Source organism: Zea mays, chromosome 6 (assembly GCF_902167145.1).
Source record: "Zea mays cultivar B73 chromosome 6, Zm-B73-REFERENCE-NAM-5.0, whole genome shotgun sequence".
NCBI lineage: Eukaryota > Viridiplantae > Streptophyta > Magnoliopsida > Poales > Poaceae > Zea > Zea mays.
The window spans coordinates 8,587,988-8,599,653 of NC_050101.1; the positions used below are offsets into that span (position 1 = coordinate 8,587,988).

At 55.6% G+C, this 11,666-nt stretch overlaps 2 protein-coding genes across 2 annotated transcripts; one reads left to right on the forward strand and one right to left on the reverse strand.

Moving 5' to 3' along the window:
- Positions 1-5,272: 5,272 nt before the first annotated feature.
- LOC107522106 (GDSL esterase/lipase) lies at positions 5,273-6,848 on the reverse strand. The gene is made up of 3 exons (NM_001322353.1): positions 6,490-6,848; positions 6,249-6,373; positions 5,273-6,157 (listed from the first exon to the last, which is right to left on the reverse strand). Exons 1-3 carry the CDS (start codon positions 6,740-6,742, stop codon positions 5,435-5,437), a joined length of 1,101 nt encoding a protein of 366 aa, NP_001309282.1. The 5' UTR covers positions 6,743-6,848; the 3' UTR covers positions 5,273-5,434.
- Positions 6,849-8,994: 2,146 nt separating this feature from the next.
- Positions 8,995-10,857, forward strand: LOC103628961 (uncharacterized). The gene has a single exon (NM_001319714.2). It carries the CDS (start codon positions 9,093-9,095, stop codon positions 10,560-10,562), a length of 1,470 nt encoding a protein of 489 aa, NP_001306643.1. The 5' UTR covers positions 8,995-9,092; the 3' UTR covers positions 10,563-10,857.
- The last annotated feature ends 809 nt before the right edge of the window (positions 10,858-11,666 follow it).

The following is an 11,666-nucleotide window of genomic DNA, read 5'->3' on the forward strand; positions in this document are numbered from 1 at the left end:
CTTGAAGCTGAGGACAGGGGGGAGACCACGACCCGACTCGCTCTTCCCCACCACGAGGCCCGCGGTCATCATCCTAGGTGACCGCCGGCGGGGGACTGCAGCCAGGCTGCGTGATGAAAATCCTTGAACCCGAGCGATGACTGAAGAGCGCCAGCCTCCACGGGGTCGCGCTCCTCAAACAAGCAGCAAAAAGAAGGCAACGCAGGTGCACCCCATCTGGGGGCTCAGAAGGTGGAAGGGCATGATGAATGCAAGGAGTGTGAAGGCATGGCTACTGCCCGGGGGGTCGACTCTTTTTTAAAGGCAGATCTCTTCACTCGCACCACAAAGCGTCACGGGCAAAGTCTCCACCGACGTGCTCCAGGGTTCTCACCCTCCGACACGGGGGCTGGGTCCCACATGTCATGCGAGCTGACCCGAAACAGAAGAAGCCAAACTGCTGCACACGAAGCAAGTAATCGCCCCGCGGTAATAAGCGTTCTCCCATCCTCGCCGAAACCAGCGGGCGAAAAGGCGGACCGCCACACAGGAGGCATGCAACCGCACCACGGTTGTGCACCCTTTCGGCTTCATCGCATCCGGTGGGCCAGCGTGAAGGCTTGGGCCCGCATGTCATGCAACCGGCACGACGGTTACTGCGTGCAAGGAAACCGCACCGCCACTCGCGCCAGTGTCGCGTCTTCTCGACTGCGGAACCAGTGCCACGACTCGAGGCAGCCCTGTGCGTGACCCAACAGTGCTAATTGAGTGCAACGATCACGGGTCAGTCAGCCGCGGGGAGAGGCGCGACGGTCGATATAGCCAAAAGCGGACCGGCAGTAATTGCAGCAACAGATGGACGGACGCAGCGGTCCAATCACCTACAGGCTCGCGCCCTCTCCTACGGCAGGGGAGCCCTCTCCCACGGAGTAAAGACGACGCGCCCATGTTCCGTTCCTCGAACGGCTCGCGCACGCGCAGCAGACGCCCCGCGAATCGCCCGTCCCATCGCATTAACTCCTTGGCAGGGCAAGCGACACCTCCGGCAGGAGAAGCGGGCGCCGTTTCACCTCCGTCATGATGACCGCGTCAAAAAAGGTGCACCGCCTTATTTAAATTCATATCCTTTTTCTTTCCCTCTCTCTCTCTTGCCACAGGGACCGAGAAAGGGGGTATTTCGAAAAAGGATCCTTCCCAGCGAAAGAAACGGTCCCCGAGCCCTCCTACTGATCAAGGGTTTGAAGGTTGCGCCCTCTGGGGTTCGGCAACCGCCCCAGAGCACTCGGGCTCCGTGCCCTCTACTGATCAGAGGTTCGAAGGCTGGCCCCTCGGAAGGGTTCGACAGCCGCCCTAGAGCACGCAGAGTTAGGGATGACCCTAGGTACATCCGTTACATGGCCGAGGCTCGGGCTACGCTCCCGAGGTACCCTAGGACATTTCCGAGACCAGCTAGAACGATTTGTAACGGAATCCCACCGGAGGGAGGCATCGAGCCCTCGGACCCTATCGAATGGGTCTGGGTCCGACAAATCACCCGCAGGTACTTTTGGAACGCGCCTCTTGGCCACTAGCCGCCCCTTATCGAACGGGGCTCGGGCGTCCACTCAGATCACCCGCTAGCAACTCACTGGAAACACCATGTTCGGTGCCCCCTGAGGGTAACATGGTGATTTCCCCCTTCCTCCTTGCGGAAAGGCGACGAAGGGGCATACAATAAAAGTCGAGACGGTCCTTGATCGTCCTCTCGCTCCGTGCAGAGGCTCGGGGGCTGCTTTCACACCAGGCTATGGCCGAACCGTTGACCACATCAACAAACCAGCGTGAAAACTCGGAGCCTGACCATGCACCCGAGATACGGCCAGGCCGCATGAGGGAACAACAAGGCCGACCGAGGCATCGCAAAAAGAATTAAGACCTCAGAAGAGTCAAACCACTCCTCTGAGGCCTTGGGGGCTACACCCGGCGGGTGCGCGCGAGAAGAGCCGGTCCCCTTGGAAAAATCCGGCAGAACCTCCAAGCGAGTGCCCGCACTCACTTTGAGGCTCGGGGGCTACTGTCGGGTACCGTAATTAGGGGTACCCCCAATGCTCCTAAACACGACCGAAAAACATCTTCAGAACAAACCATACACGGCTAATAAAGCGCGGTTCAAGTCAGGGCCACGTATGCCGAGGGACGAGACCTCATCCGAGCCCAGCCTCGGGCGGGAACAGTAGTCCCGGATGGATCCACGCCTCGCCCGAGGGTCCCCTCAGTCAGCAGACGCACCCTCGGCTCGCCCGAAGCCCAGCTTGGGCAGACTTTGTCGTGCAGCGACCTTGGCCAAATCGCCTTACCAACCGACCGTATCCCATGCGCATTTAATGCGGGGATCACTTGACACCTTATCCTGACACGCGTGCCTCAGTCGGCAAGGTCAAAGTGACCGCAGTCACTTCGCCCCTTTACTGACCGTTCTGACAGGTAAACAACGCTATTTACCTCGCTCCGGCTACTGTGCCAACCACCAGAGCAAGACTAGCAACGGCAGGTTGTGACCTCTCCCGAGTTCAGCCTCGGGCGCAACAGGGAGCTCCACCTCGCCCGACCTCAGGCCTCGGCCTCAGCCTCGGCCTCGGGAGAAGGTCTCCGCCTCGCCCGACCCCAGGCCTCGGCCACAGCCTCGGCCTCGGGAGGAGTCACAGCCTCGCCCGACCCCAGCCTCGGCCTCAGGAGAAGTCTCCGCCTCGCCCGACCTGGGCCTCGGACCGACTACGCTACAGGGGATACATCATTACCCTACTCCTAACTAGCCGCCTCAGGCTACGAAGGAACAAGACCGGTGTCCCATCTAAGGTTACTCCGGTAACAGGTAATGATGGTTCCCCGCGTGCACCCATGACGTCGGATTGCTCTCAACCTCCTACGGAAGCAAGACAACGTCAGCAGGATCCATGCCGCGCCGACAGCTGTGCTTCTACAGGACTCAATGCACTTCTCCGACGACCACGTTAGCTCGTGTACAGGGCTCAAGGCGCTTCTCCGCCAGCCACGATAGTACATAGCTACACCCCATTGTACAGCTGGGCATCTCCTTGTATCTATAAAAGGGGATGTCCAAGGCCTCCCTAGGGGAGGGGGGATATACGTTACAACACTGACGTTACAACGCTAACGTTCACGTGGACGCACGTTGACATAGAGGGAAGCGGGGCAGACGAGACAAGCAGAGACGGACGCACGCAGGGACTCTCTCTCTCTCTCTCTCGCCCTCGCTCTCCCGCGACGCTTGTAACCCCTATTATGAGCACCCCGGTGCAAGATAATATAAGCCTCATTCCCCCGCTTGTGTTCCATCTTACATCAACCCATCTGGGCAGGGGCACGCAACAACAAATTCACTGGTCGGTTGACGGGCCTCGCGGGTCCGAAACGCCGACACTTCTTGACTTGATGAATCGAAGTCGTGCATACCTTGTGGAATATCGGTGGCCTCAAAGTGCGAGGGCGCTGGAAAACTGGCAAGATCAGGCTAGGGCTTGCTGGATTAGCTGCAATGGAGAGACAAACTCAAGCACAAGGTCAAAAATGAATTCTCACATATTATTAAGCCCCATTTGGGAGGGCTCCCGGATGGCTCCGGCTCCAGCTCCTTGCCGTAGGAGGAGCCAACGTTGGGAGCTGGAGCCCAAAATTTTGGTTCTGCACGGCTCAGCTCCGCGTACGGGTGCGAGATTGCGCAATTTGGTCCGTCCGCCGTCGTGCTTCTCTAGCCTACGAGTCTCTCTTGCCGCACTCCACAGTCCATAGTCGTTTCTCTTCCACGAGTCCGTGGTTTGGTTTCAGTTTGGCAATAGTTTGACGCCCTGAAGAAAGCCTGAATGAAGCAGAAAAAGATCCTGCTACTTAACCTGCTAAGTAGCAGTTCTAGATCAATGGTAGCAATTTGATGGAGGTTGCAGTTTAGTTGCATTATTTTCATTTCACCACTTAATTGAAGCTGTCTTTTTGTTTGATGAATCCTGCAATAGTTTGACACCCTCACTCTTCAAAAGTTTGGTGCTGCAATAGTTTGAAGTTGTCACTATTGTCTCAGTTTCAGTTTGGCTCAGTTCCTGTTTCAGTTTCAGTTTCAGTTTAGCTTTAGGACAACCCAAATCATTGATCTATAATTTTCTGATTAGCCTCAAAAGGTTCAAATTGATACACCAAATCAAAAAAATACATAAGGAGTCGTTTTGCCAAACGATTTATAAAAGACACCGGCTCCTACGGAAGAGCTACTCCTTTAAAGGAGTCAGAGCCGGAGCCGTTTTCAGAGGAGTCGGAGCCCTCCTAAACAGGACCTCAATTTAGATGACATTCCGAGCAATCCTAACCTTGAAAAAAAATTACATGAGTATGCTCCTAAAATTAGAGATCATATCAAAAAGACGTGTAATAAAAAAGAACCATATCGAACTAATATATTTTTTTCATAGATAGTTTAGAGCTACAACAAGAAGTTTTTTTCGTAATTATTGTATAATAAATTTAATTGGATAAAATATAATGAGTTTTAAGATGCAGCATGTTGTTTTTATTATTTTCTTCTTAAGCGCGCAACCAGAATGATTCATTGCTCGCAGGACCGGATGATCCCAAATTAATAAAGGGGTATGTCGTTCGGTTGTTCTGGTAGGAATGGTTCGCTAACAGACTAATCGACTCTGTGACGCTAAGCAAACGACATTTCGGGCTCGGATCACTTCAGACCGTTCCACGTCGCTAAGCAAACACGTTCGTAATCTCTCTACAGTCGAGAGACATGGTTTTTGATTGAAAAGGAGTGGCAAAAGAATTACCGCTCCAATATATTAGAAAACAGAAAAACAAAACAACGTGAACAGATCATCAACTAGTCAGACCAAACCCGTTAACAACCAGAGCTCTTTGACCATAGAAGTAATAACCTGCTCTGTAGATCTATATTGCTATTGTGAAAGATTTTTATTGTTTCTTTATATAACTATAAGCTCCATCAGAAATAAATCTTAAGGACGTCGAAAAGTCTCCTCGATTGACTACTACATGCATCAATCATTTCAAGCCTTTTTTTAAATTGTTGCCTAGCCTATTTTTTCCACGATGATCAAAGCGTGACATATGCATCGCTTAATGGCATGGTTGATTACTAGACAAGTTTAGTTAGGAGACTAACATTTAGTCTCTATCGTATTTGGTTACTTTTTATGATTCATTTAATATATTATGAATACTTTTAGTTCTTACAACAAAATGTACTGAGAATAAACACACACGTAAAAAGCTCATACAGTGCAAAGCGAATTTATAAATAGATCGGAGTAACAAATAACTACTACATGCATGGTTTGTGGATGGAGGCTTGTAGCACAAAATCTACTGATACAATAATTCACCAAACAAATTATTATTGCTATATATAGGAGAATATATGTCCGCTCCGATCATCTTGTCACATGCCGGCAAGCTCACGGACGTTGACGGGCGAGACGACGTCAGCGCCGCCGTGGAACGCCAGCCTGGCGACGATGACGTTGACGGCCGCCGTGGGGTGGTATGCGTCCCAGAACACGTAGCGCTCCCTGTGGTCGCACGGCGGCATGAAGGGCAGGCAGGTGACCTGCCCGGCGTTCCTGCCGATGCCGCAGCACCCGCGGTCGACGACGGCGAAGCCGAACGCGGCCGGGTCGGTGAGGATGGCCCTGAACACCGCGAAGTTGTCGAGGTACGTGAGGCTGGCGCCGGGAAGGCCGGCGGCAGCGTTGCCGTTGAGGCGGTCGACCAGCGCCCGCACGTTGGCGTTGAAGGGGAGCACGAGGTCGTCCACCGCGCGCGAGCACCGCCCCGCGAGGCTCTGCGCGCGCACGCTCGGGATGCAGCCCACGGACCCCACGCCGGCCACCACGAACCGCCTGCCCCCGGCGCCGTGCAGCCTGGCCAGCTGCGCGGCCAGCTGCCGCGCGAGCAGGTCCGCGAACTGCTGCGGGCCGTACCGCCGCCGCGTGTCGTAGTTGGGCATCAGGTAGTTGTTGAGGTAGTCGTTGCTGCCCATCCCCACGAACAGGACGGAGCGCGCCACCAGGTCCGCCGCCGCCGCCGCGCCCGCCGCGCCGGCGATCCGCGCCACGGTCGTCTCGAAGTTCTGGATCTGCTGGTTGAATGGGATCCGCCCGACCTGCATTGGATTTGGAGATATGCTCATATATGTATATATTTTTTTGTCAGTCAGTCAGTCATGCATGTCTGAGCATGGCATGGCTGCTTACAAAGTTGCCGCCACTGTCGTCGAGGATCCCGGCGGCGGCAGAGGCGTAGTTGACGCCCTGCAGGACATGCTGCACGGACGAGGCTTCAGAGTAGGGTGGCACCAGGGGCAGTCCAAGCAGCTCGGCTACGAACGGAACACGACAACATCAATGACTGCCTGGTGCGTGCCTGGCTGCCTCCATGCATGCGGTCAAGAGACAAGGGATGAGCGAGAGTACGTGTTCTTCTGTACGTACGTACCGAGCTCGTCGACGATGGTGTAGCCGTTGCAGAAGCGGCCGGTGGGGCCGCCGGCGAAGTCGATGCCGTAGGGGAAGTAGTTGGCCTTGGCAAGCGATGCGAGGTTGTTGTTGTTGCCGCTGTCGATGAGCGAGTCGCCGAACACGAACAGCGCCGGCGCCCTCCCCTCTCCGCCGGCGGTGGCCGCAGCGGTGACGGCCGGGACCACGGCGAGGAGCAGCAGCCACCACGGGAGGCCGGCGGCGGCGGCCATCGTGGGCCGTAAGTACGTGTGTCAGATAAATGAAAAGTTGCCTCACATATGCAGCGCGCTAGCTAGAGCCTAGAGCTCGATCGATCGGTGGTGCAAAATGGACAATGGTTTTCAGAGATGCATGGAGGCTGCTAGTGCTAACTAGGCCACCAATCCACCATGCATGCATGCATGTGTGAATTGAGGGGGTGTTTGGTTTCTAGGGACTAATGTTTAGTCCCTTCATTTTATTCCTTTTTAGTATATAAATTGCTAAATATAGAAAATAAAATAAAGTTTTAGTTTCTATATTTGGTAATTTTGGAACTAAAATGGAATAAAATGTAGGGACTAAACATTAGTCCCTACAAACCAAACACCCCCTGAATGAAGCTGAAGTAGGTGGAGATGGATGTAGAATCATGCATGGCCGGCCGGCAAGGGTGGTGGAGCCGATGGAGTAATGGCCGTGCGTGGATGCGCTGCAGTTACTCCTGTGCATCTCCTCTCGTACGGCGGCCAGCCGAAATGGTGGTAGCAGACGGTCATGCCCGGGGCCGGGGCCGGGACCGGGATGAGCAGCAAACTTGAACTTGAGTGTGAGAATTAGAAAAAGAAAGAAAGAAATGATCAGAAAGCCGTCGAATGATCAATGCTTCTCTCAGCCCAGAGTATAGATGGCCAATAGGGCCGGGCTAATCGAGCCGGCCCGGAGCACGGCACGGCCCGTAGTGCATGGGCACGGCACGACATGGCTGGAGTCGGGCCCGTGCCGGCACGGCCCGATGGGTAGTGTCGTGCCTGGGCCGAGCACCGGGCACGCTGGGCCGGCACGGACACGACCCGATTAGTCTCTAGGCACGGTTAGACACGATTATGCATGATTAGATCCAAGCACGATTAGTTAGCTGTGTGCTGTACTCTTTTTTTCTATCTAGGGTTTTCTCACAAGGGTGAGTTTTTACCTAGATAGGTTTTTAATGAGTCAGTCATTGCACTAAACAACTCAATATTAGCTATTTTAGTATGTTTTAACTGTGTTTGTGAATATCTGACTAAAATTCTGTGGTGTAGTGCTAAACGGGCTAAACGGGCCTACCGTGCCGGCACGGCACGGCTAAGCAGGCTTAGTGCTATGCTTGGGCCTGATCTTAGACACTAGTGCCGTGTCGGTACGGCACGGCTATTAAACGGGTCAAACAGGCCATGCCCTAACCGTGTCGTGCCTGGCCGTGCTCGGGCCGTGCCGGGCCGGGCCGCCCATTTGGTCATGTATAGCCCAGAGATGGTTTCGGCCCATATATAAAAAAAAATTGGCCTGCGCAAGCTCAAGTAGAGGATGGGCTGCCACCCCGCAAAGATTTTAGCCCAGTGTACACGTACCCTGGACACACCGAGGAATAGGAATGGTAGGTAGACATTGGCAATGGGGAAATTTGGATCCATATCATTAAAAGATCACCACTTTGGATCCATACCATTACTATCTCACTTACATGTGGGTCCACATGAGTCAATGACATGTGGGGTCCATGGTATATATCTAAAGTTTGGATCTTTTAATGGTATAGATCCAATTGTTCCTTGGCAATGAGACCGATCCTCGATTCCTCGCGGGAACTTCCTCTATTAGAGCTAGTTTGAGAATTTTATTTTTCAAGATATTTTTTATTTTTCCAAAGAAAATTAGTTTATTTTTCCTTTGCAAAATAAGAATCTCTCGGGAAAATAGAGTTCTCAAACTAGTCATTAGGGAACGGGTATGGAACTAATTTAGACCCGTGAGAATCTAGATGGGGAAATTTAATCCCCGTCGGGTTTGCGGGGACGGGGCAGAGAACCATCCCCGTTCCTGTGTACCCGCTCCACGAAACTTTTTTATAAGTTAGTCAATCTACTTGTTAAAATTATAGTAAAAACTCAATGCATGACATATTATAAAATAGAAAACTAAACTTTAAAGTAGATGTCTCTTATAATTTTTAATCTTATTTGTTAAATTTGTATTAATTTAATACAATCAATTTAAATTTATCTTTAAATATTATACTTCTAAGCGGGAACAGATATTTCGTGAGGTTCTCCACGGGATAAATTCTCTGACGGAGATAGAGATGGAAGAAAAAGCTTTGTCGTGAGCATTCGCGGGGACGGAGAATTTTCCTTTCGTCCCCGTGGGGACGGGGAGCCATTTCCTGTTGCCATCCCCGGTCAAAGGTATACCACGTAAGAAGAAGGGAAAAAAGGCTGACCTGTCGGTTGGTCCGGCGGTCAAAGGCTCGCAGCGAAGCCGCCCTCACAGTCACAGCTACTTCTGCTCGCCCGCCACTCGGAGTAGCGTAGTGCCGTGCGGTGGTGAGTGACAGGAAGGATGGAAGAAGGCTTCACCGGCGGCGTCCGGATCGTGTCCAGGCGTCTCGTCCGGCCGGAGCCGACCGCGAGCTCGCCGGACAACAACAGCGCGCCACCGGAAGAGGAGGAGGATGAGATAATGCACATGACGCCGTGGGATCTGCGCATGATCACGGTGGACTACATCCAGAAGGGACTGCTCCTGCCCAAGCCCCCGGCAGCAGGCGGGGCACACGCGCACCGACTCGTGGACGGCCTCGCCTCGTCCTTCGCACGCGCCCTGGCCCGCTTCTACCCTCTGGCCGGCCGCCTCGCCGTGGATGCCGCCACCGGCGGCCCGGGCGTCGTCGTCTCGCTCCGCTGCAGCGGCGAGGGCGCCGAGTTCGTCCACGCCGAGGCGCCGGAGGTCACCGTCAGCGACATCATCACGCTGCCCGCAGGCCATTACTACGTCCCCAGCGCGCTGGTCTGGTCGCTCTTCCCGCTGAACGGGCTGCTGGGCACGGACGCCGCCCTGGACGACGACTCCCGCGCCCCCCTGCTATCGGCGCAGGTCACCGAGCTCGCCGACGGCGTCTTCGTCGCCATGTCGCTGAACCACGCCGTGGGCGACGGGACCACGTTCTGGCACCTGTTCAACACCTGGTCGGAGATCAGCCGGGCGGGCGGCGAGGGGCGCGAGGCGGAGCTCTGCACGCCGCGGCCGGTGCTGGACAGGTGGTTCCTCGACACCTGCCCGGTCCCCATCGCTCTGCCGCTGCGCAAGCTGGAGGACATCGTCCGGCAGCCCGAGTACCCGCCGGTGCGGGAGTGCTTCTTCGACTTCCCTGCGGAGAGCGTGCGGAAGCTCAAGGCGAAGGCGAACGCCGAGATTGCGGCGGGAGGCGGCACCGCGCCGGCCGCCGTCGTGCTGTCGTCTCTGCAGTCCCTGTTCGCGCACCTGTGGCGGGCGGTGTGCCGGGCCCGGGAGCTCGCGCCGGGCGCGGAGACGGCGTACCTCCTTCCCGTCGGGTGCCGCGCGAGGGTGCGAGGCGTCCCGCAGGCGTACGTGGGCAACGCCGTGACGCTCGCCGTGGCAAAGTCGACCGCCGGCGAGGTGCTGGGCGGCGGGCTGGGCTGGGCGGCGTTGCTCTTGAACCGCGCCGTGGCGTCGTTCGACGAGGCGGGCGTGAGGGCCGAGCTCGCGGCGTGGGCGCGCGACCCTCGGTTCGCGTACGTGGAGCCGCGCGGGTACGGCGGCGCCGCAACGGTCGCGACCGGGAGCTCCCCGCGGTTCGACGTCTACGGCAACGACTTCGGGTGGGGCCGGCCGCTGGCCGTCCGCAGCGGCGCCGGGAACAAGATGGACGGGAAGGTGACCGTGTACGAGGGCCGCGGCGGCGCGGGCAGCATGGCGCTGGAGGTGTGCCTGGAGCCCCAGGCGCTCGCCAGGCTCGTCGCCGACGACGAGTTCATGGAGGCTGTGACTGTGAGCGCTGCCGCGCCGTGAATGCCTTGTTAATTATAAACCCAGCGCATACTTAGTTGTAGACTGCATGTTTATCTTTCAGTTTATTGCATGCGTGTGAGCCCCAGTCTGTGGTGAGCCGCACGGGTAGGAGGGCGTTACGAGAATAGCTCCGCACGACCCTGAGATGGCCGGAGTTTTAGCAGCATCGTGCGCATGGGGATGGACATGCGACCAAGCACGACGCAGGCTGAACACGACTGTTTTCTCCTTCGTTGTTCTCTGAATAAAGGAATAGACAATATACAGAAAACGCTGCCACTTTCAGCAGCACCCAAAAAACAGCCTCTATTCGTTTTTCTTTCGAAGCGAGATTCAGTGATTGATCCAGTTCACAGAATCACGTCGTCGGTGTACATCACCAGAGGACGAGGTGCCTAACATTATGGCATCAGAGCTAGGTTGAAGGAGAGAGCACACCATCAAGATAGAGTCACCTCCACGACGATCGCCGCCGCGCCGACCGCGAACACGCGATGCACGCCGCACGCCGTCACGCGGTCCACGCCATCATAGGAAGGTCGTAGTCGAGCGCGTCATCAGAGAGACGAGCGGCTCCGGCAACTGGCCACAGCTTACGAAGACGAACTACGACATATGGTCGCTGCTGATGAAACTGAAGCTGCGGGCGTGCCACCTCTCGGACATCGTCGAGTTCGGCTCCAGCGACGACAACGACTACCACGACGACCGCACCGCGCTGGAGGCCATCTGCTCGGGAGTTCCCCAAGAGATGGTGCCCACCCTTGCGACCAAACCGATGACCAAGGATGCTTGGGAGGCGATCAAGGCCATGCGCGTTGGCGATGAGCGCGTGCGGAAATCGACGGCGCGGAGTGTTCGAGCCAAGTACAAGCAGACCGTACTTCGGGAGAACGAGCAGATCGAAGATTTCACCCTTCGACTGACCAACCTCGTGCAACGTCTCGCCATCCTGGGCGACCCGGAGCCTGAAGACAGGGTGGTGGCCAAGTACCTGCGAGGCTGCGAGTCGCGTGTTCGAGGTACAAGCAGCTTGTCATTTCTATTGAAACTCTGCTCGACATCAGCACACTGTCCATCGAAGAGGTGACGGGGCGACTCAAG

What these genes read in the sequence shown, in the direction of transcription:
- LOC107522106 (NM_001322353.1), bottom strand. Translation starts at nt 6,742, where the DNA reads ATGGCCGCCGCCGCCGGCCTCCCGTGGTGGCTGCTGCTCCTCGCCGTG. An exon ending in CACCATCGTCGACGAGCTCG is followed by an intron (nt 6,374 to 6,489) that starts GTACGTACGTAC and finishes TTCCGTTCGTAG; the next exon opens with CCGAGCTGCTTGGACTGCCC. An exon ending in ACGACAGTGGCGGCAACTTT is followed by an intron (nt 6,158 to 6,248) that starts GTAAGCAGCCAT and finishes AATCCAATGCAG; the next exon opens with GTCGGGCGGATCCCATTCAA.
- LOC103628961 (NM_001319714.2), top strand. Translation starts at nt 9,093, where the DNA reads ATGGAAGAAGGCTTCACCGGCGGCGTCCGGATCGTGTCCAGGCGTCTC.